Source organism: Megalops cyprinoides, chromosome 22 (genome assembly GCF_013368585.1).
Source record: "Megalops cyprinoides isolate fMegCyp1 chromosome 22, fMegCyp1.pri, whole genome shotgun sequence".
Classification (NCBI taxonomy): domain Eukaryota; kingdom Metazoa; phylum Chordata; class Actinopteri; order Elopiformes; family Megalopidae; genus Megalops; species Megalops cyprinoides.
This window is the reverse complement of record NC_050604.1, coordinates 22,565,863-22,587,261: the sequence shown is the minus strand read 5'-3', so window position 1 is coordinate 22,587,261 and position 21,399 is coordinate 22,565,863. Positions and strand designations below refer to the sequence as shown.

The following is a 21,399-nucleotide window of genomic DNA, read 5'->3' as shown; positions in this document are numbered from 1 at the left end:
TAGCTATTCTGTCGAAAGTGCTCTTCCAAATTCACAGATGGTTTGTAGCAATGCCAGATTGGGTGCTACTTGCGTTCAGCGAGAGATTTCAAGCGGGATGGGTAAAAAAATGGGGAATAGACGGAAGAACGTGTATATTTTTAAACGAGGGAATTAATCTAATCCAGGGAAGATATTGTAATTATTTTTAATGAAAACATGATCAATTAACTTCGGGTACATCTTTCTGTAATCTTTTCTACCAATGAGATATGGTGAGGCTCTCTGTGCATGCATGCACATTAAATTCCAAAAACACAACCCAAAATCACTATCTGTCATGATGGCCACCTAAATCATCACACTCACAGAGATGCTTCTAAGAACTGACATTTGTACATATTTTATTTGCCAACTAACATGACAACCAACCATTACATTTACAGCTAACTAAGTAACCAGCAGGTGTTTCTGATGCTTAAATAGTCTTACACGCAGGACATTTGTCTAAATACCTTAATTCAGCTCATTTTTACTTTTGAGGCGGATAGAGATATCTATCAAAATAGCAATAACTTTGACATGTTGAGAGGAAACGCACACCAATCTGGCCACCCATTCTATGTCGTACTAACCAATCGCGGCAATCAACAGTCTTTAGCCGGCAAAACCAAAGTGGAGAATAAACTACGTTAGTTGTCTACTTAGCCAGTGTATTCAACTGTGAATGTAAAAAAATGCAGTTACAAGTTAACTAATTTAACCTACGACGTCTGCCGACATGTATTTTGAGAGTAGTAGCTAACTAGCCAGCTAAGCAGCTACCTGACAAAAGATAGCTATCGTTAGCTAGTTAGGCTAGTCTTCTTAACATAAAAAGTAGCTACTAGCTAACAGCTAATTTAGCAAACTATCTTGTCGCTAACTTACTTTGCTCGATGAGGTTATGTTCTTGTATACATTGACTTGCTTTAAATTAAACAGTTAACTTAGCCATTAATCGGAGGTTTTAAATTGTTTAGCAAGCAGTAGCTTCTTAGAGAGTCTGGCTTTCTGCGAACACACTTTGAGAGTTCTTGTATTGTGATTCATTTCTATTTGAATCGCGGTTAAATAACGTTATTTAGCTAGCTATCTGACTGCCACAAATAGCCACGGTAAGCGAAATGGCAACGGGTGATTTGAGGGGATGTCTCCGGAAACTGGAATTCCATCTCCGCTCCCTGAAGTATCCCAAAGAGGCTGATTACGCTGGGTAAGGTTTCAAACCTGGCTACAGCAGTGTGACGGTAGTTAACTAGCTAGTTTGCCTGCCATTATTGATAATTTAGCTTTCAAGCTTTTGAGGTGACTAGCCAAATGGACTCGCAACGTCAAGCTGTCTGCCTGTTGGTGTTCTGAATGGACTGACACAATATGTCGCTTTTACGTAATAGATAAAGAGAGGCAAATTTTGATGAATCGCTTAGCTACTTCTGAAATCCCACTAACCAGTATTGGAAGGATTAGAAAGCATTTACGACAATCTATGTTACGTCCATGTAACAGCCCTCTACGATACTTTGTCGTTCAGAACGCTGTGCGACGGCAGCGAAGAGTAATAAAAGATTAAAGGGTCCCAAGGCAGCACATAACTGCTCCATACCGAATGTAGCTCCCCAATACTGTAACCTTTGCACATCTTCGCTAACTACAGCTCGCCTGTGCACTCTACTGCACTTCTCCCGATAGCCACATGGGGGCCCTATTCCAACCCTCACGCCATTGTAGTGCTCGGTAGACGGGGGCAAGATCTGAACTTCACAAAGTCTCAAGCGCTGCGATGGCGAATGTTTAAAGTGACAAGACAAACATCCAGGCCTATTGATAATACCATATACCGCTGTCTGCGCCAAGACTGCTGTGTTAGCAGTGCGCACTGTGCAAAAATAACGTTGTAAGCGACACTTTATCCTTAACAACAGTTTTTCCCACGACAATCAACATTTCATTTGTTTGCCATCACAAGCCACGTGATGACTGAATATTAATAATTAAAGGTACACAATTACACCCACACTTCCTTCGTTTGTTCAATATATGCCGCTGTTCTAGTGTGTGTTAGCTGTTAGTACGTTGTGAAAGGTACTTTATAAATGGGACTTTGAAAGAGAGACCGTAAGTACCAAGCGAGTGGTGACTGTTACAAAGCTAGGTCACCTCCTTCAACACCCTGCAGTGTGTCGTTCAGACAAAGAGAAGAGAAGCATCACATTTACACAGCATGCAAATCAACAGTGGAATTGCAGAACACTGGAGGCTATGACCAGCATCCATTTTTAATTATGAGGCCCTTTGTGTAGCATTATTGTGATTGTCAGCAGAGTGAGTCACATACGGAATTGGTTTTCCTGCATCAGTTTGACAATCAAATGCCCTGAAAGGACATCGGCATCAGATGCGAAGGCTTAGCAAATGAGGCCTTACTGTGTTAATGAGGTAGAGAGTCTTTACATTGCCGTGAGGGTATGAAAGGTGTGACGGGCGACTTCTGTTTACGATCAGCGCGTGTCGCGTCTGGTGTAAGTTTGTTGATGTTTGTTTCCGATGTCATTTTTTCGTTTCGTTTTGCGTTTTAAGCGTTTGTAGGTTGTGGGGGGTCACAGCTTCTTAAGAGGAAGGACTTTTGGCTGTTATGGTGAAGTGTAATTGTCCCATTGTGTAAATTATCTAATATTAAAAATCAATCTTGTAGACCTCGGTGCAGTATGATATTGTGTAAGTAGTTTTTTCCCCCCCTCACATGAAGTTTTGGTGTGGGACATCTCTTCTTTATCTGACCATTGCAGAAGATAAAAATTCTAGGTGTATACAAACACATGCAGATCAAGCTGGCAGCCACACACAAATTCCAAAATGGGAATATTCTGCCATGGGTGAAATCTAATCACCAAAACAAAGTGACTTTTTTTTTTTTTTTTTTTTTTTTGTGGGCACAAGATGATCTCTTGGCCTGCAATGTTATGATTCGCATTCCCTTTAAATTCATTTTCATTTGCAGCCGACCGCAGCAGTGTGTACGCTGTGTAATTTATGAGACAATGTTCTGGCTCAGAGTCTAAACATCTTGACTTCTGTAAACAGCCGGTTTTAGCCTTTGCAGCGTTTCATTTCCCATATTTGTTTTGAAGTCTTGGGAGCAAAAGGGGTGTCCGGAGCCCCGACCGTACTGGACTGTTTTGTAAACAAGCTTACATTAACCAGCTCCATCATGTGAGCAGGCCCGACGTGCAGATCATACGCACGCAAACGTGTTTGAAGTAAGATGCATTGGAGGCAGCGCACTTGAGTATTGACTAAAATACTTCTGGCTCATATATGTGGACGATAAGGCTGGAGGGCTACCATATTTTTTGTAGATGTAAAGAAGCACACAAGTTCAAAGAAGCGCCCCCCCCTCCTCTCTCGCTCTCTCTCTCTCGCTCTCTCTCGCTCTCTCGCTCTCGCTCTCTCTCTCGCTCTCTCTCGCACACGCTTGCTCTCTCTTGTGTTGTGATAAGGCAACGGATGGAATGGTTTGATTTGTGGAGGTTTAATTTGCAATGAAGCCAGAATGTTACTATGGCCATGAAAGTCTTGCTCATATTCTGTTGCACGTTTGTAAAATGAAATGAAAAAGGTGTTACATTTTTTGACTAATTTCAATACCTGGTACACCCAAAACAAAACAAAGCAAAACTTGTGAATCCATCATTCAGCCACTTTTAAATATTTTGTATCTACAGCTAGCAAACACATGGATCTGAGAGAGAAATTCCACCAGTTTTCCTAGGTAGTTTTAAAGGGAGATGTTTTTCAGCTTATTACAAACTTATAAGGGGTGTTTAGATAATGTTTTCATAGTTACTCTGCAGTGTATAAAATTTAACATCACAGTTTTGACTATTTTGTCATTTTTGTTCACAGTTTGGCCAAAGGTGATCCATCAGCCTTTTTACCCATTGTGAGTTACGCCTTTGTATCCTATTCATCATGTGTTGCTGAGCATCTAGTAGAATTTGGAGCGGAACTTGCTGGGAAGAACGACCATCGGTTTGTTGAATCTGTCTACAAGGTAAACAGTCCTATTTCACTCAGTGTGGAAAAACAGATTTATTTCAAAACAAAACACTGAACCAGAATCACTTGAAATTACTGTGGTTTGGGTGTCATTGGTCGAAAGGGATTTAATATTAGAACAGAGATCATTGTATTGGTTCTTTTTTCCCCAGATGATTTTTAAATATGCCCATATGATCTAAATTAGAAGACTGTGTTTTGAGGCAGATGTAATCCTGTTAATTGCAAGGCTTTGATATGCTTTGTCAGTGCTGCTTTTGAAGTTTGTTCAAAAGGCAATGAAAGTCACATCATATACAGCGACTGCAGACCCAGGTCAAATCAAAACTTTGATCCATTTTTAAGAATGAGTTGGTAACATAATGATACATTTATGCTGAAATCCACGTGACCCCACTCGCGAGGTTTACTATAGGAAATAATTTCATAAGTGCTCAAGAGGTTAGGATGAAATGAACAGCAGGTGTTATGAACGGTGTTTTTCCTTTTATTCTTGAACCGAATACCGTTTTTGTCCTCCGCTGACCGAATGTATATTGCCTTCCCGATCGCTGCGTTAACATTACTTGCGGTGCTATAGTTTTACGGGATTTCCGCCTTCATTTCTCTTGTCATCGGTCTCTTAAACAGCAATTTTTGCTAAAACATCCCGACTCCTTTTTATCCGCCTTCATTTGGTTATCTTTTAATGATTCAATATGGCAAAGTGCTTCCAGCTTGTGCCTCACAGAGTTTTAGGAAAGTTCTGAACTTCATTCCTGGGGTCTCCCGCCCCAGAAGTGACTCAGTTCTCGCTTTAGACGTTGGTTATATAATCAAAAGCATACGTGAGCAGGAATACAACTGCAAAAACCAAAAGGCACCTAGGGTCAGTCTCTGACGGGATCAAACTCCGGGAATGAGTGGTTTGACATGCAGATTTTCAAAATCATTTTCGTAAGGGCCAGCTAATTACTGTGGGCTTGGGACGGCAAACACTTCATGTGGGTTTAATGGTCAAATACAGACTTGCTAGAGGACCTTAAACATTTCAAGATACAACTGCAGATATAATTGAATGATAAGATAAAATACTCTATCCTACGCGCACGCTTTTTTGTCTCATACAGTCTTCATAAGTAGGCCTACAGCACATGCCCATTTCATTCATATTACATTGCTCTCATAACACTTAGTATATCGCTTATTTTCCTTAATCTACAAATTGCTTTTCATGTCCATATCCTCCAGCTTTCGTTTTTTAAGATCAGAAAAGCTGAATATTGCAAAAGGCGCAGTGATGCGGAGCATCTGTGGGCCCTGCGCGGCCCTGTCACGCGCCGTTCCAATTGGCAGCCAGTTGCGCTGTCCTCGAGTAATTACTTTGGGATTCACATTTCCTGCCGCGTCTTAAAAAGGAGCCTTCATCTCCTTCCAAGTTCTCATCTCGGATCTTTTGCTGCGAATTTTTAGTTTGACTGTGAGTGCGAGGAGCTATTTGTCAGTGTTCCCTCGTTTCGTCTGACCGCTCCGTGCGACCGCATCCGGCGGAGCCGAGCAGGGGAGGGGGGCAGATTGTGCAGATAGGGTCGGCCCGTTCACAAGACGGTATGCAGAGGGCCGACCGCATTTGCTATGAATTAAGGTCTGCAGGGAGGCGGCCTTTAATAGGTGCGTCGAAACCTGTCGATTCATGTCCATCTATGATACCAAAATCACAATGTGATGTGGTTATTCACTAGATTTTTGGCAAGCGATGGAATTCATGTTGAATTTATGTTGGTTTTTTTTCTATTCGTAATAAAATTACATGCACTTAACCACATGTCGTCTCGTGTTAACACGTTCCTTGGTCCAAAGATTTGCTTTGGACTGTGAAATCGAGTATTTGTCCTTAGCAGAGTGTTATCTAGTTTGAATTACGCTCTAATGTTATTTGGAGGGTGAGACACGGCACCTCCAAGACACTTTTGATCAGGGTCAATTATATCGATACCCCAAGAGCCACGTTCCGGTGACTAATGAACCTTAAGAACATGCGTCCATACATTGGCAAGCAACAATCCAGATGTACACACTTACTTTTGTCACAGATCAGGACTCCTGGTGTGGTTTAACACGCTTTTCATTGGACCGCAGATAAGCAATCGTCTTTCAATACAGGTGCTGCGGGACCTCTTCAATTACAAGCCGCTTCTGACCAAGGAGCAGTTTCTGCAGTTCGGTTTTTCGGAACGAAAGATCAGCATTCTCTGTGACATCATTGGCTTTGTGACCGAAAAGCACAGAGAGCTCTGTAAAACCAACAAGGTACTGTGTGTTAATTGTCTCGTCGGAAACATAAAATCATCTTTGTTAAACCCTTTCACATAAGCACGATTATCACACTGACATCAAAAAAATACAATTCGAGAACAAACATCAGTTGCTGTTGACGCTGTTTGCATTCAGAACATTATCGTTTTGAATACGTTAATGTAAAATAGTCACTTTAAGCATTCATATCCAGCTTGTTGACGTTGTGAAATAGCAGTTATTCTAAATTCTGAGCCCTAAAGAATTCTGACTTAAGTAAAATCAAGCATGGGTGTATATCAAAGTCTTGATTTTTATTGCATGTTAAGTGTTAGTTTATCCATGGAGTAACTGTAAATGGCTTTTATTTAGACAACATCTTTATCTTTAATAGGCTGTTCTTACATTTATATGGTCCCCACACTCAGTGAACACTGCCTCTTTCTCTTCCACCAGGTTACTTCTTTGCCCTTTAGTTATTACTGATAATATCAGTCTGGCTTATAAATTATGTGTATATACTCACGGTCACATTTTTCTCCTGTGAAGGGACCATTTTTCTTTGAGATGGGCCAAGTCTTGGCCTGAGGCGGGCTGAGGGAAAGACACCATGTCCAGACAGATAAATAACACGAGCTGCACTCATTAGCTGTTTAATGTAAACCTTTCACCCGCTCACCCGCCCGCACTCGAGGAAGAGAGGATGTGTGGACTGAGGACAGGACAACTGCCTGCAGTCCACGCTCACACACTGTACAGCTGTAAAACTGAAATGCTGCTGTTATCTCTGTGTTGCGGCCCTACTGTTCTTTGTTTGACCAATTTAGTTCCGGAGCTGAAAGGGAACTCGGCTCTGGATTCCGGAACAGATTCTGGAACAGCTCACAGTGCATACAGTGTTGATTGATTGATTTATTATTATTTTTTTTTCCCTCCTGTATAATTTTCAGCCTAAGAGGAAGCCCCATTTGCCATCCTCTAATCCACGCTCTGTACCCGAGGGTCCCGCTCTTGAGCCTGACTTTGTAACGTCCACGGCACTGCCAGAGCGACCCCCTGTAAGAACATATTGGTGTTTGGAGTAGAGCTCATTTTTCACCTTCCGCTGTGAGGCGGGGGGGAGGGGGGGGGGGGTGATTTCCTCTCATAATTATATCTTCACTGTCAGCCCTGGCTTCATCCTGCTTTGGCATCTAATTAGGAGCTCAGCAACTCATTCATGCTGTTGACAGTGTCAGATTAATCAGTGTCCAAAGGCCAGTGTTTGAAATTTCCGGGAAGGGAGTGAACGATTAAGATGGGCAACAAGGCGTCATTCCAGGAGGAGAAGCCAGAGCCTTACAGATCCGCTGAAGCTTTGTTTCTGATGCATTGAGCTGGTTCTTTGTGTTAGATTGACCCGCTCTGTTCTGTGTGCATGTGTGAAACCTGCTGTGGGCCCTGTGCCTCTGTGGCCCTGGCAGAAGAAGCCCCTGGTGGAGAGGCACGTGGGTTTCAGCCTGCCAGCTCGGCCCCGCACCTCCTCAGACGAGTCGGCCTCCGGGGAGCCGGATGGGGAGGAGGAGGAGGAGGAAGAGGAAGAGGCGGACGAAGGCTCTGAAGCAGAAGTGATCTCTGCACGCTTCACCGCGGGTCCGGTGAGCACCTGCATATGCTCCTTCTGCCTGTTAAACGCACACATAAAGACAGGCGCATGCTGGCAGCAACACCAGCCACATGCTACCCTGCGTGACTTTGTGAATGATTTTTTTTTTTTTTTTAACTCACATGAAGATGCAAACGCATGCTCCCCCAAACACACACACACACACACACACACACACACACACACACACACACACACACACACACACACACACAGGTACAAGCCCCTCTGTCTGCCAGCTTCAAAAGGTCCCATTTAACAGGCAGCTCAGAATAATAAGGGCTCATCTTCAGGATAGAGCATCATGGGAATTGGCTAATGGATCAGAGATGCAAAGCAACAAGAACTTGGTTTATACCATTCCAGTAGTTTTGGTTTCCCTTTGTGTAATTTTGAATGGATGGTCACTATTTCTACAAAAATATTTTAGTTGTTGAGGCGTTGGGCAACAATGTGGTGTAGTGGTGGGGATCAGGGCTTTTAACCAAAAGCTTGTTGGTTTGATTCCCCGATAGGACTTTGCTGTTGTACCCTTAGGCAACGTACTTAACCCACAATTGCCTCAGTAAATATCCAGCCATATAAATGGAAGAAATTGTAACCTTTGTAAGTCGCTTTGGATAAGATCGTCGTGCTAAATGACAGTAATGTTTGGTGTTTTTTCGTTGATATATATCCTTTACACGTGGGGGATGCGTGGTACAAGGCTGCTCTTAATGGCATGGATACCTACAGTAGTAGCATTAACTGTGAGTGCCCTGGGGTGCTGCGGGCTGCTGCAGGCGGACCCGGCCGTGGAGCAGAGGCTGCAGGCCCTGGAGCTCCAGCTGCAGGAGTGTCAGCGGAAGCTGGGGATGCTGCAGGTGTTGAAGGGGAGGCTGGAACACCTGGAGCGGGACATGGCCGGGAAGATCGTCATCGACCGGCAGGACTGGGAGAACCTGGAGAGCCGGGTGCTGCTGCTGGAGACCAGGCTGGCACTGACCCCAGTACAGGTATACCTCCCTCAGGGAATATGTGTAGATCAGGCTGAGGCTGACCCCAGTACAGATAGACCTCCCTCGAGGAATATTTGGAGACTGGGCTGATGCTGACCTCAGTACTGATACACCTCCCTCAGGGAGTATGTGAAGACCAGGCTAACACTGACTCCACATGCAGGGCCCCGGAGGAAATCAAGATAGAAGGGTCTTTGATGGGCTGTTTGTAAAGTCTTGACTGCAAATGTGCTATGATACAGATGAAGAAGTGTGCTGTAAACTCCTGCATTCAACACCATTCCTTCTAGCAATGTTAGAAGCGCAGTGATGTATTCTACAGAATATAGTATACTGGCTTGTTTGACATAGTTGCTTTGTAAGTTGCCCTAGATAAGGCATCTGGCAGGTGAGTAAAAATGAAAATGACAATAGCCACATATCTGTTTAAAATGAAAATGAAATGCAAATAAGCTAATAAAAAAAAAAACTTTCATTTTGACTTAAGCCGAATGGAGAGGCCAGTTTAAACACATCTTTGGAGTACTTGTTGATTTCTCCGATTGCCATTTTTGGTGTTCTGTGATGGGAGATTGGTAAGATAAGTCGTAAAGATCACTTGCCTTCACATGGTGACGATAAAGAGGGGGATCTCAGGCATCACGAAGGGGAAGCTCACTACTACTCATTTCTCCCCCTTCCAGAAACCCTCCTCGCTGCTCAGCGGTACCGCAAATCACGAAGGAGCTGATGCAGCAAGCCAGGAACCAACCGGTAAATAATTACACCCTCAGTACGTGGAACGTATCATTAGCTGAAATCGCATGCGCCATTTATCAATCACGTCCCGCGCGGCGGACGGCTACCGGTGGCGAGGGAACGGCCGACTCCAGCATGAAGGCAGTAAATCGCAGCCCTCAGCAGAAAAGAGGAGGAGGACACTGACACGAACCTAAACAAAAGGAGCCATTAACGGTCTCTGTCCTTTTTTTTTTTTTTTTTTTTTTTTTGGGGGGGGGTGGGGGGGGGGGGTTTGTTTCGCGCTCTCCCGCCACAGAGACGAGCGCCGAGACGCCAGAGGGCCTTCCTGCGGGCGGGGCCGGCGCGTCCCCCCACGCTGCCGCCATCAATCCCCGTGTTTTGACAGCGGTTCCAAAGGTGAGCCCGCGGCCGCCAGCGGGGGCCGGCCCCGCATTCCTGCGTGGGGTCACGCCGAGGAGCGCACGCCGCCGTCAGATACTCTGCCAGGAAGCGGCCGGCCGTCAGCCACCGCGCTGCACAAGCGTCTCGCAAACCCAAATAATCACAGGCTTTAAAGCCCCCCCTCCTCCCTCCTCCCTCCTCCCTCCTCCCTCCTCCCCCTTGCTAGCAGTGCACAGAGGAAATGACACGATGTATTTTATGCAAAGATATGCCATCAGTCCGCATTAATGCTACAGGATGCAGCTTAAGGACATAATTTTGTAGTAGCTTGTTTTGCCACGGTGCTTCTCCCCCCCCTACCAAAGCCTGCATCCCACACCTGACCTCCCTTTGAGAACAGCACCCTGACTTACCGTGTGGCCAATCAGATTATTTTAGATAAATATATTGTGGGGGTGGGGTCAATTTGATGAGTGTGTTCATGCAGATATGCTGTAATAAAAATGATTTTAGTGGAAAAAAAGCATATTTACAAAGTATAACCTCTAACAATACCTCTAACTAATAATAATAATGATAATAATAATAATGATAATAAACTTTATTTATATAGCACCTTTCATATCATGGAATGCAGCTCAAAGTGCTGTACAAGAGAAACAATGAAAGCATCGCAAAATAAATTTTACTGGTACAGAAGAGTGCGCATTCACTCCAGATTCTCAGGAGGCCAGTACCAGAGTACCAGTGTCAGTTAGAGACTCCATGAACCCTGCTGTTTGTCCTCTCTTGCAGGAGAACATTACGGAGAGACTGGAAAGAATAGCCAGACTGTAAGTTGACACCCAGCATGCACTGGGGAAGGCACGTGGCAATGTTAGGCATTCCGTGGTGACTGCCTGTATAGACGGTTGTCTTAATCCAGCGGTTTGTGCATCACGGGCCTAAACGGCACTTCTGACGTCTTTCTCTCAACCCGTTTTCTCAGGATGGAGGACACGACCAGCCTTCTGAAAAGTGGGGAGCCCTCCATGTAAACACATCCATTGTTTTGTCCAGGGAATGAAGTATGTTTGTATGTTGGCTCATGTTTGAATCCATAAATAAAGATAATTGTAAAAAAGATAAAATGTCTAAGCCTTTTGTGTGAGATGTGTCTGTGATGCAGTTTAAAGAAACCACTGTGGACCTATTGATTTCTCGCATCCTGCGTAGGTGTACTGTGGATCGATTCTGCCCGATGGTCTGGCCCTGGGTCAGTCTGAGTCTTTTTTTTTTTTTGCTTAATATCTGGGGGCAGGTTCAGGGGTGGTCTAAAGCAATCCTGGATCAGCTATTGGAGGCCTAAAATACCTGTCAGTCCTTACTTCTGAAAAGTACTTTCTGCTTTCCTGCAGAGGTCACTGTGACCCAAGAGCAGTCTGTTCGTCAGTTTGTGCAGCGTTGTCGCCCTCTGCGGGTCACTGTGGGTATAACGCTGGTGTTTATCGCACAGAGTAATAAGAAATGGTTGAATGTTTTCTTAATCGTTCTTCTTCTCACACGTGCCCAAACACACACAATAGAGAAATAGTTAAGTAGTTTAGTTAAAAATATGACCCAATAGCTTGCTTCAGTGGTTCAATATTTTTTAATACCGCAGGAGAGGCACTGTAAATTAGTTGATGGTATTTCTACATCAAATCTAGAGGGAAAGTACATGTAGCACCTGACTGCCCATTTTAAAGCACATTAAGTAAATATATTTTCATTGCAAATGACGTTAGACCTTTCAAATCAATCTTACTTTACTGAAATTGCATGCAGAATATTCACAGAGGAGTCGTGCAGTCAGTAACTTGTTTTCGGCTTCGTCTTCAGTGAGTGGTGGGTCTTAATTGGATCATCCTTACTGTCTGCGCGATCGACTGTATAATTGAATAAATTACAAGGCTCGCTTCATGGTTTTCGGCGTTCTGTGATTGATTGTTTTGGGGAAATAATTGATCACTCACAGAGCATGTAATTGATTATTCAGAAAGGCAGAGTAATTGATTAGTCAGAAAACCCAGGAATTAATTGTTTAAAGTGACTGGTGATCACTGCGTCTCACGACCATGACAGCACACCTGTGCTCGGACTAGCAGAATACACAAGCATAATTACCCCTTTCAGATCTGCAATAATAATGACACCACACTGGTGTGGTTGTCTTCATCCTTGATTTTGAACACTGTACTTTACAGTGCAAGTTCTGTCTCTGTGTCCTTTGCTTCAAATTCCATCTTTGGAGCTTACGCCCATCTATTTAAACACAGAGCTGCTCTAATGGAGACAACACAGTCTAGGTTCCTGAGGGAAGTACTGTGTTGTCTGCACATTCCAACATTCTAGAACATTCTGTCTAGATTAGTGTTGCTTTCAAACAGCACCCTTAACTTAGTGGAATTCCACGTTTATATAATAGTTTTCTATGAAAACACGTTAGTATTGTCAGCCTATGAAAACTTGCCATAACATTCCCTGACAGTGGGCTATCTTCAGTACCGAGATGGGTTAAGTATGCTCAAGGATCTGGCGTAAGGCTTGCTGTGTTGAGCTGGCGGGCAGTCACCCTGACCCTGGTAGAAAGGTTGAACCTCAGTGCGGATCATGTTAAATGGGTACAGAGGATTGACTGAGATTGATTGGGAAGACTGGCAGGCCCTCTGGGAGTTTTCTACCCAAATAAGACCATACAGCAGACAGGACAAGCTCTTTGGCTCTTGACAGAACCCCATTGGTCCACGTCTGGCTGTCAGAAGGCTGTCTGTAGTCTGAAATGTCTAGGGTATATCATGATAATTGCACAGGTTAGATATGTTTTTTGCTTCTCCGTTTCCTACTGTATATTTGCTGAGGCATTTTAATGTTTGTTCTTCCATGATCTATGCGTGTTTATGAGACGTTGCACTGTCTTTAAATTGAATGGTTGAGGGAAGAAACTAGCAATAGAAGAAACTAGAATAAACCAGCATTTAAAAAAATGGAGGGCAATTCCCATATCTACCTTAGGCATTTTCATGGATTGAAAATATGTTTAGTGCCGTATGGGCTATGAAATATGATTGCAACACTGTTAAGGAGTAAGGACATATCAGAGCTAGGCGAATCATCACCACCCACTGGGGAATGTGGTAGAGGAATGGAGAAATGTGGCTCAGAAGTCGATGCACTTTTCATGCCGATGTTATTGAGTGGGAGCTGCACTGTGACGCTGCTGGGCCTGTAATGAATGAAATTGATTCCATACCCCTTTGTGATGCTAGCCTGTGATTCCATCCCTTTTTGTGATGTTAGCGTGTGATCCCATTCTCCTTTGTGATGCTAGCCTGTGATTCCGTCTCCCTTTGTGATGCTGGCCTGTGATTCTGTCCCCCTTTGTGAAGTTAGCCTGTTATTCCGTCCTTCCTTTGTTAGCCCATCACTTCTCACCACTACTCAGAGTAAATACATTAATGCAGTGTGTCCTGGGGTTATTGAGCCAAAGCCTTTTTGCTTAGTAATGAGAGAGCCTGTGTGCAGCAGCCTGGCAGATGCCATTTTCGCTTTGCTTCTCCGAGAGGACTCAGACTGCCCTCTCGGTTCCTGTACGCAGAATGAATACTGGTAGCTGCAAGCAAAGTGCATGTCTGATTCTGTGGCAAATGGAAGACGGAGCACAAGTCTGCACAGTCACGCCGAAGGGACTGCTGGCCACTCCGAGTTTGCCAATAGGACCCAGCTGTAAAAATAGCAAATTTGTCCCATCGTCTGTTACTCTCGAGTTTTATGCAAGTGCAGCTACCCGGAGCTTTCTCTGCCAAAATTATGATTCATGCTGTAATTACAATGTGTTGTAAGAGAGCTCAGGGGCACTCCATGCTCAGTGGGGGGGGACTGCTCGCAATAATAGGAGCATTAATAGTAACAGCAGAAAATGAGTCTGTGGCTGAGCCAGGGCCAGAGTGTCATTAGCGCCTCCTGATTGGGACCGCAGCGCATGGCCGCGTCGTTCCCGCTGCCTCCGACTCCGGGTTCTCCCGTTCGCAGGCCGCCATCAATCACGACAGCCGTGAGCGGCGGGAGGCGAGTGGGCAGCGGAAAAAAACAGCGGCCGCCCCGGTCGGACCCGGATCCAGGCCGCGCTGGTTCTCCGGTTCCCCCGCTTCCCCCCCAGGGCCCCCGCCCCCCCGCCGCTCCGGCAGGACCGTGTTCCGAACTGCATTAAACCTCATTTTTGTCCTAATTAGCCGGACCTCAAGCATGTCACTGAACTCTTTACCTTCCTGACTGGTGGAGGCCCGGGGAGCCCGGGAGTCCGCTCGCTGCACCGCTAATTAAGGCAATCAGTCATGATAATGAGACTTTGTGATGGATGACCAAAAAAAAAAAAAAAGAAAGAACTGCTCGGGCTGCAGCAGGAGACTACAGCCCTCAGTCCAGGCAAAGGAGCACACACCTTGTCCTGTGTACGCAAACTACCTGAATATCCGAATATTCACTGTTCATGTTTGACTGTGTTTTACCCAGACTACCTGGATATGCACTGTTCATAACTTGCCCTGTCCACCCAAATTACTTGATTTTCACTAATCACACTTGCCCTTTGAACAAATCCGCGACTGGAAAATGACCGCTCCCATTCTCCATCAGTAGAGAACTGAGTGTTGCATGCTAACCCAAACTATACTGAAGTTGAATACTATTTTCTGTAGTTTGAAAATGCAGTGGTTGATTATATTGTTTATGGAAGCTGGTGATGTTAGTGTTTCACCCCACTGCAAAATCTATTGTCTAGTAACACAATAATGTAAATTACACCATGAGAAGAAAAATAGTCATCCATGAGTTCTCTCCGTGTTATCTTTGAACAATACAATTAAATAAGTTCTGTTCCAAATTCCTGATTACAAACTTTCTTCAGTCTCCCGCTTTTTTTTGGTCTTTCCAATAGGAGCCAAGCTGTTATTTTAGGCCCGGAGCCAAGGCCTCATTCCTCAGAAGTTTTCATTGGCCTATGGGAAGTCATACAATAACATCTTATCAGTCAGAATGAGCACATTTGTGAGCGCTGGGGCCACTCAGAGATGTTGTTCAAAAATAAACCCTCAGCTGATGAGATCTCCAGCTACCTGTGGTAGGGGCACGGACAGAAACACAGGCACTGGACTGAAGAAGTCATGCCTCATCATTCATCACTGTTCAACAACAGAGCATTCATTCATTCTTTACATTGTGTTTAATTGTGAATTGTATTACAGAGCTCTGACAAGGGTAATTTTCCCAAGTTCCAAATTTCCCAGATTTCTAATAAAGACGCTCGATGAATGCACCTGTAGATTTAGCCATATTTATGCCACGTTCTCCCCAGAGATCTAACCACTCTGTTTTAGTAAGCTCACTTATACCCCTCTAACTCTCACGGAAGATAAAGTTTTGGAGCATGTCTGCCAAGCCTGGGTTTACAGAGTTCACGAGACAATGAACCAAATCGTGCCCTCCCGTTTATTTACATTGAAGATATATTCAACTCCGCGACGCTGGAATAGGCTGCGCACGGAACATTGTGTGCTTTCCCACCATAGTTCGCACAAATATATGAACTAACCCCCCTCTTATCTCCCATTTTGGACTCCCTCCTTAACAATAACCAACTGTTTGTGAACTTCCTCTGGTCAGCAGCCTACGGGCGCTAACGCCGTCCGCTCTGTTTCCATAACCACCCGATGCCCTCTGCAGGACAAAAAGCTGTGTGGAAAAAGTGGTGAAAGAGAGGAAGGAGTAAGCGTGTTAGCGCTTCCAGAGTAGCGGCTTCACGCCCGCCCCGTAGCACTGCTGAGGGAGGCTTCTCACCCCTGTGCGTGAGGTGTGCCGAGGGGGGAACGAAAACTGAGATCTTCTTAGCTCTCCAGGGGTTTTAACAGAGACTTAATTTACTTCAGTCTTAATTCAATCTAATCACAAGGAGCTTTGACCTACAGTACGTTTGCATCTACATTTACATTCATTCATTTGGTAGATGCTTTTATCCAAAGCGACTTACAAGTGAGGCAGAGTACAACACAAGCAAATAGCCATATAAGGAGTTAACATGGCAACTTTCAACTATAGCGATTCCTAAGCTCATTAAATCTGAATACCTAAAGGTAAGTCAAAAGAAAAAGCCAGCACTTTACTAACTGTATCACTCAAAGTCGAGCACATTGCGGTCAGAGCGAGCAGAGGAAATTGTGTATAGGCTGTGTTATTCCTAAGTCCTAATGGGTGTGTGAGGTGTGTGAGAGGTCCTTTAAGGATCCAATCACACGTGTGCTGAAAATTCACGCTATTCACAGGGAATGGCGGTTTGAAACCTGAGGGATATGTGAACTTCAAAGCAGAGGGTAACGAAGAGAGCTATTGTACAAGACGACACCCACCCATTGACTCAAACGCATAGCAAATGCATGTAATTAAGACAATTATGAGGGAGCAGTAATCCTGGGAAATCTTCAGGGCTCGTATCCATTACTCTTTGTGTACCTCTGCTTCTAATGCGCTTATCACTGAATCCAGAACAGCAGGCAGCAGCACTCATCACGGCTTTAATCTATTAAATGAGCATCTGTGTTCAGTATGTTAATTTTGTTTATTAATTTGCACTCCCCCCCCCCCCCCCCAACTCTTTTCCATGAGTCATGACTCTGACTCGATCATTTTTTAAAGAGAGGGACAGGGACCGATGTTCTGGGTTTCCACTATATGCTAAAATGTAATGAATTCATTAATTAATTTGAAGACAGTACACCCCATAATTGGATTGTTAAATTGCACTGTCTGTAAAAAAGCGGGATTGGGTTTGGTTTGATCAGGTCTCAGACGTGGGCCGTCAGGCAGGGGGGAAAGCACTGGGCCCGATCCCTCCATCAGAGCCCCCTCGGAGGCAGCAACCACCCGTTCAGAACCATTGATCTGAGCTGCTTTGAGCTCTTTGAGAAGGGGGATTTGTCTTTGCTCTGACCACGGCTCTGGCAGCTCCAACAGCGCATGACCGACTCTCTCATTAAGCCAGGGGTAGGAATGAACTCCTCTCGGACCTCCCACGTCCTCTGTGTCAGGGGTGACCTGTAATCCCGCTTCCTTAATCTCAGCTGCGCCAGAATATGCAGGGAAATCACTACATTACTACACCGCTGCACCTCCACTGACAGCGCTGCCGTGTAGTATTTGTGAGGCCTGGGGTCTGAGTTCTTTTTTTTTTTCCGGTTTTCACTTTGCAGATGGCATTCTTTTGATGGTACTCGCTTATCAGATGAATGATTGTTTCCACGGTTTCGGTACGTTTGGAATGCGATTTCCTGAGCTCTTCTACGAACCCACCTGAGAGCTTTTATCTGGCTCAGTGTACCGGCTGCCTCTTTCATCTGATAAGGGCGCTGCATTAACAAATACACGCCTTTGAAGGTCACATTGGGGCACTTAACAGCAAAGCCAAAATCGCTTCACTCTGCAAAGACCCGCAAGGGCTGTAAGCCACAAGGATTTCCCCTACAGGGAAGGGTATGACTCGTGACCATGAGAGAGAAGTCGCTGAGGTCCAGGAAGTGGTTCCAGATCAATGCAGCAAGCATGCGTTACAAAGAATGAAGGGAGACGTTGTCTTTGACATAATTTCACGTGACCTTTCGGGTTTTGACGGGGAGTACCGGGAGAGGCCCTAGGGAAGCAGGAGGAATGAACACCTGTGTTTCAGACCAGCAGCTGTAGTGACACCATCCAAGAGGAGATCTGTATCACGCACACCTGAGAGGCCTGCGTTCTGCGTCTGCGAGGCTCTCTGGGGGTTTTCGTGGTAACTTCACACTCCCTGCCGCTCCCGGCTCTCTGTTCACATGGTCCCATCTGTTTGCGCTGCGGCCGCCCACGTGTTGGCCTGGATCACATCGCCTCACGTAGCAACGTTCACCTGATGCAGCGTGCGGCTCACTGCAACCTGCGCAGCTATGTAGGTTAAGAAGATTGTCACTGTAAACAATGACAAAATCCATTTTTATTTTTTAAATGCCAAATGAATAGACGCGAATCTCCTGCCAGCTCCAACACAGCTCTGGAGAGAGAGGCGCCCAAACGTAGAGCTACACCTCCTCCAAATCATTCACTGCAGGGGGGCTGGGCAACACGTACTGTTTCAGCTTCACAGCAACTCTTTCTTTTTGCATTCCCAGCTACATTAGCAGTGTGTTGAAATGAGATTAGATATTACACAAGTAAATGTTTGGATCACTGGGGGATAAAGGAATTCATGGGGCTCTGCTGTGTCTCACAGATGTCAGTGGAGCTGATTTGGGGGGTGGGGGGAGACCACCAGGTGGCGCTGTCTCACTCTGCACGCGGTGTCAGCTGGGGGTGTTGTTTAGTGGGTCAGACGCGACCACGTCTGGCGTCATCCCTCTGCTCCCAGCGAGCTTCCTCAGAATCACACACACACACACACACACACACACACACACACACACACACACACACTCATACACACACACACACACGTCCGCTCGCTGCATACACACACACACACATGCACACACACACACACACACACACACACACACACACACACACACACACACACACACTCACACACACACACACACGCACACACACACACACACGCACACACACACACGCACGCACACACACACACACACACACACACACACACACACACACACACACACACACACACACACACACACACGCCTGCTGCACACACACACACACATTCACACACACTCTTACACACACACGCGCACACACACACACACACATGTCAGCTCACGTTCACACACACTGCCCGGGATGCTTTTGCTGCTGGCCTTGTTATGTAATGAATCATGGAACACTCAAGGACGGACTCCCCATTTGCTGGTGACTCAGTTCACAGTCCAGGCCGGATTAAAACACAGTGGGTCCTCTCTCCCTCTTTCCTCTCTCAGCCTCTCTCTCTCTCTCTCTATCACACACAGGGATGACCTCACAAGTCAGAGAGAAGGAAAGAGTGGAAATCGGTGATAAAAAACACCATTGCCTGTGTTACTTGGCAAGCTGGCAGCACAAGATGCACCACGTTGTCAGGGTAAGTTGACAAATTGTGTAAAGGTTTGTCCAGGGTGGGCGTGGTTTTGGGTAGCTAAAAACATTAAAGAGCTCTCCCCCAATGGCTTTTGAAGTGAATCGTATGGAGTCCAGGCATAGTAAGATGTTCTGCGTTGTCAGTTTGCAGAGGAAAACCTTGAACAAATAATTGCTCATACTTCAAATATTTCCAAGGAATTTCACACCATGAGCATAATCATTTATGTCACAGGACTGCCCCATTTTTTATAGAATGACAACTGAAGACCATCTCATAAGTACGTTATAATTCCACCCATTTAGCACCTAGAAAAATTAAAACATTGCCTCTTAGAGCTACAGAACCGCTTCCCATTGGTTGACTGGGCATGTACCAGATACTTCTATGTACTCACAGACTGAGATTTGAACTTTGCTTTGATTTCATTTGAACAATGAAACATGCATATCCATGACTAATCTGTTTAGTAATAACAAAAATTACCCACTGGTTTGGGTTGGGCTCTGTGATTGTACCCTTAGGCAAGAATCATAACCTGACTTGCCTTAGTAAAATAACTAGCTATATAAACACAGGACAACTATAAGCTATTTCGGCAAGGTTACACATGCTGAGGAAGTAAGCATTGTAAATGACAAATATCTACAGCTAAAGTGTTCCTTGGGTGTTGTCAGGATTGTGGCCATTCTGGTGAGGCTCTTTTCAGAGAGATACCTGCAGCAACACACTCCAAGATAAGACAGCCTGAGATTCAAGATGTCTCTTAGCTAATTGATGGAATTCAGCTCCACGGAAACCTAATCTTGTGCAACAGCAGCCCATAATACTCTGTCTATGCTTCATATAAGGGAACACCACTCTGCAAGGAGATCCTCTTCTGGTCATCATTTTTTCTTTCTCAATGATGTCAGTTAAAGCACTATCATGAATCTGTGCTCACTCCATCTTTCCATATGAAGAAGTAATATACTTTTCAAAGCAAAAACTATGCCTATAGATAGACTATACATATAGATTCAATTATACCAGAGGAATTAGAAGATATATTTTGCCATTTTGATATATGTATGTAGTTTTACAGATATGCTGTAGGATGTAGTGCAAAATCACACATTGCGCAATATTCAATATATGTGTTAAATTTTAGTAATGAATATATTTATAATATTTGCCATATGAATTGCCATAATAAAATATATAGTCTTCATTTCTGGGTTTCATATAGATCAGGAGTGTGAGGCCTCATGAACACCAGAATGGGCGGAGCCATCATGCTTTGTCAGTGACTCAATGATTTCAACCAATCATAGTGCTTTGCTATAGAGGGAATCCCAATCAATGATTGACAGTATATGTTAACTCCAGGCATTACAGGGTTCATTAAGCCTGACTCTACCATCATTTGCCCCCAATAAAGATTTCCTCTGGGCTTTGGCCCATCCTGGCATACTGTTTTAGCGTGTCCCAGCGTGTACCGGCTGCTCGGACATTTTCATTTTCACGTCAGCTACACGCAACCCTTCCAACAAGGCAGGAAATACAGCCTGCGTGCCGCACGGCCAAGACTTCCACAGAATAAATCACTCTGTGGAACAAATTTGGCCTTCCCCTCAGGGACGTCTTTATTAGTTTCCTAATGTGACGTCAAAGTCCTACAGATGAAGGCGTAATTTGCCCGGAGGAAAACGCGAGCGTGCCTGGGTGTGAGGCTGACAGGACCTGTTCTCATACTCTGCGTAAATTAAGAGGAAGCGTGGGCTCTTGAGACTCGAAGGAGGTCCGACACAAACATGCCCATGGCTTTATAAGGATCTGTGACTGACTGACGCCCAGCTTCTTTGGCTGCCTTCCCTTGAGGTCACAGTGACCACTCTGAGGGAAGAGGTTCACTCAGGTGTACTTGGTGAAAATGAGTGCGGCCGAAGGGAGAACCATTCGTTTAATATGTGAAATGCAAACCAAAAAAGTCAGCTTACAAAAACTGACAACTAAAAGATATGTATTTTAATACTTATAAATGAACTGTACCTTTTGACTTAGGCACTGTAGGTGCCCTTAAGAGTCATGAGAAATAAAATGCTTGCATTGCAGGTTCCTCCTGTGTCAATAATAAAGGTGCTTAATTCAATTGAAGTGATAGGTTTAACAGTCTTTTTGTTTGCCTTCCAGCA

At 44.8% G+C, this 21,399-nt stretch overlaps 1 protein-coding gene across 1 annotated transcript; it reads left to right on the top strand.

Annotated features, from left to right (window-relative positions):
• Window positions 1-1,145: 1,145 nt before the first annotated feature.
• On the top strand, window positions 1,146-11,177 carry cep44 (centrosomal protein 44). Its single transcript, XM_036516629.1, has 10 exons — window positions 1,146-1,234; window positions 3,925-4,072; window positions 6,220-6,366; window positions 7,302-7,409; window positions 7,815-7,988; window positions 8,779-8,991; window positions 9,678-9,747; window positions 10,031-10,131; window positions 10,912-10,949; window positions 11,105-11,177. Exons 1-10 carry the CDS (start codon window positions 1,146-1,148, stop codon window positions 11,151-11,153), a joined length of 1,137 nt encoding a protein of 378 aa, XP_036372522.1. The 3' UTR covers window positions 11,154-11,177.
• The last annotated feature ends 10,222 nt before the right edge of the window (window positions 11,178-21,399 follow it).

Coding starts and splice junctions, on each gene's coding strand:
- cep44 (XM_036516629.1), top strand. CDS start 1,146: ATGGCAACGGGTGATTTGAGGGGATGTCTCCGGAAACTGGAATTCCAT. Junction 8,992..9,677: donor TGGCACTGACCCCAGTACAG/GTATACCTCCCT, acceptor TCCCCCTTCCAG/AAACCCTCCTCGCTGCTCAG. Junction 10,950..11,104: donor CTGGAAAGAATAGCCAGACT/GTAAGTTGACAC, acceptor CCGTTTTCTCAG/GATGGAGGACACGACCAGCC.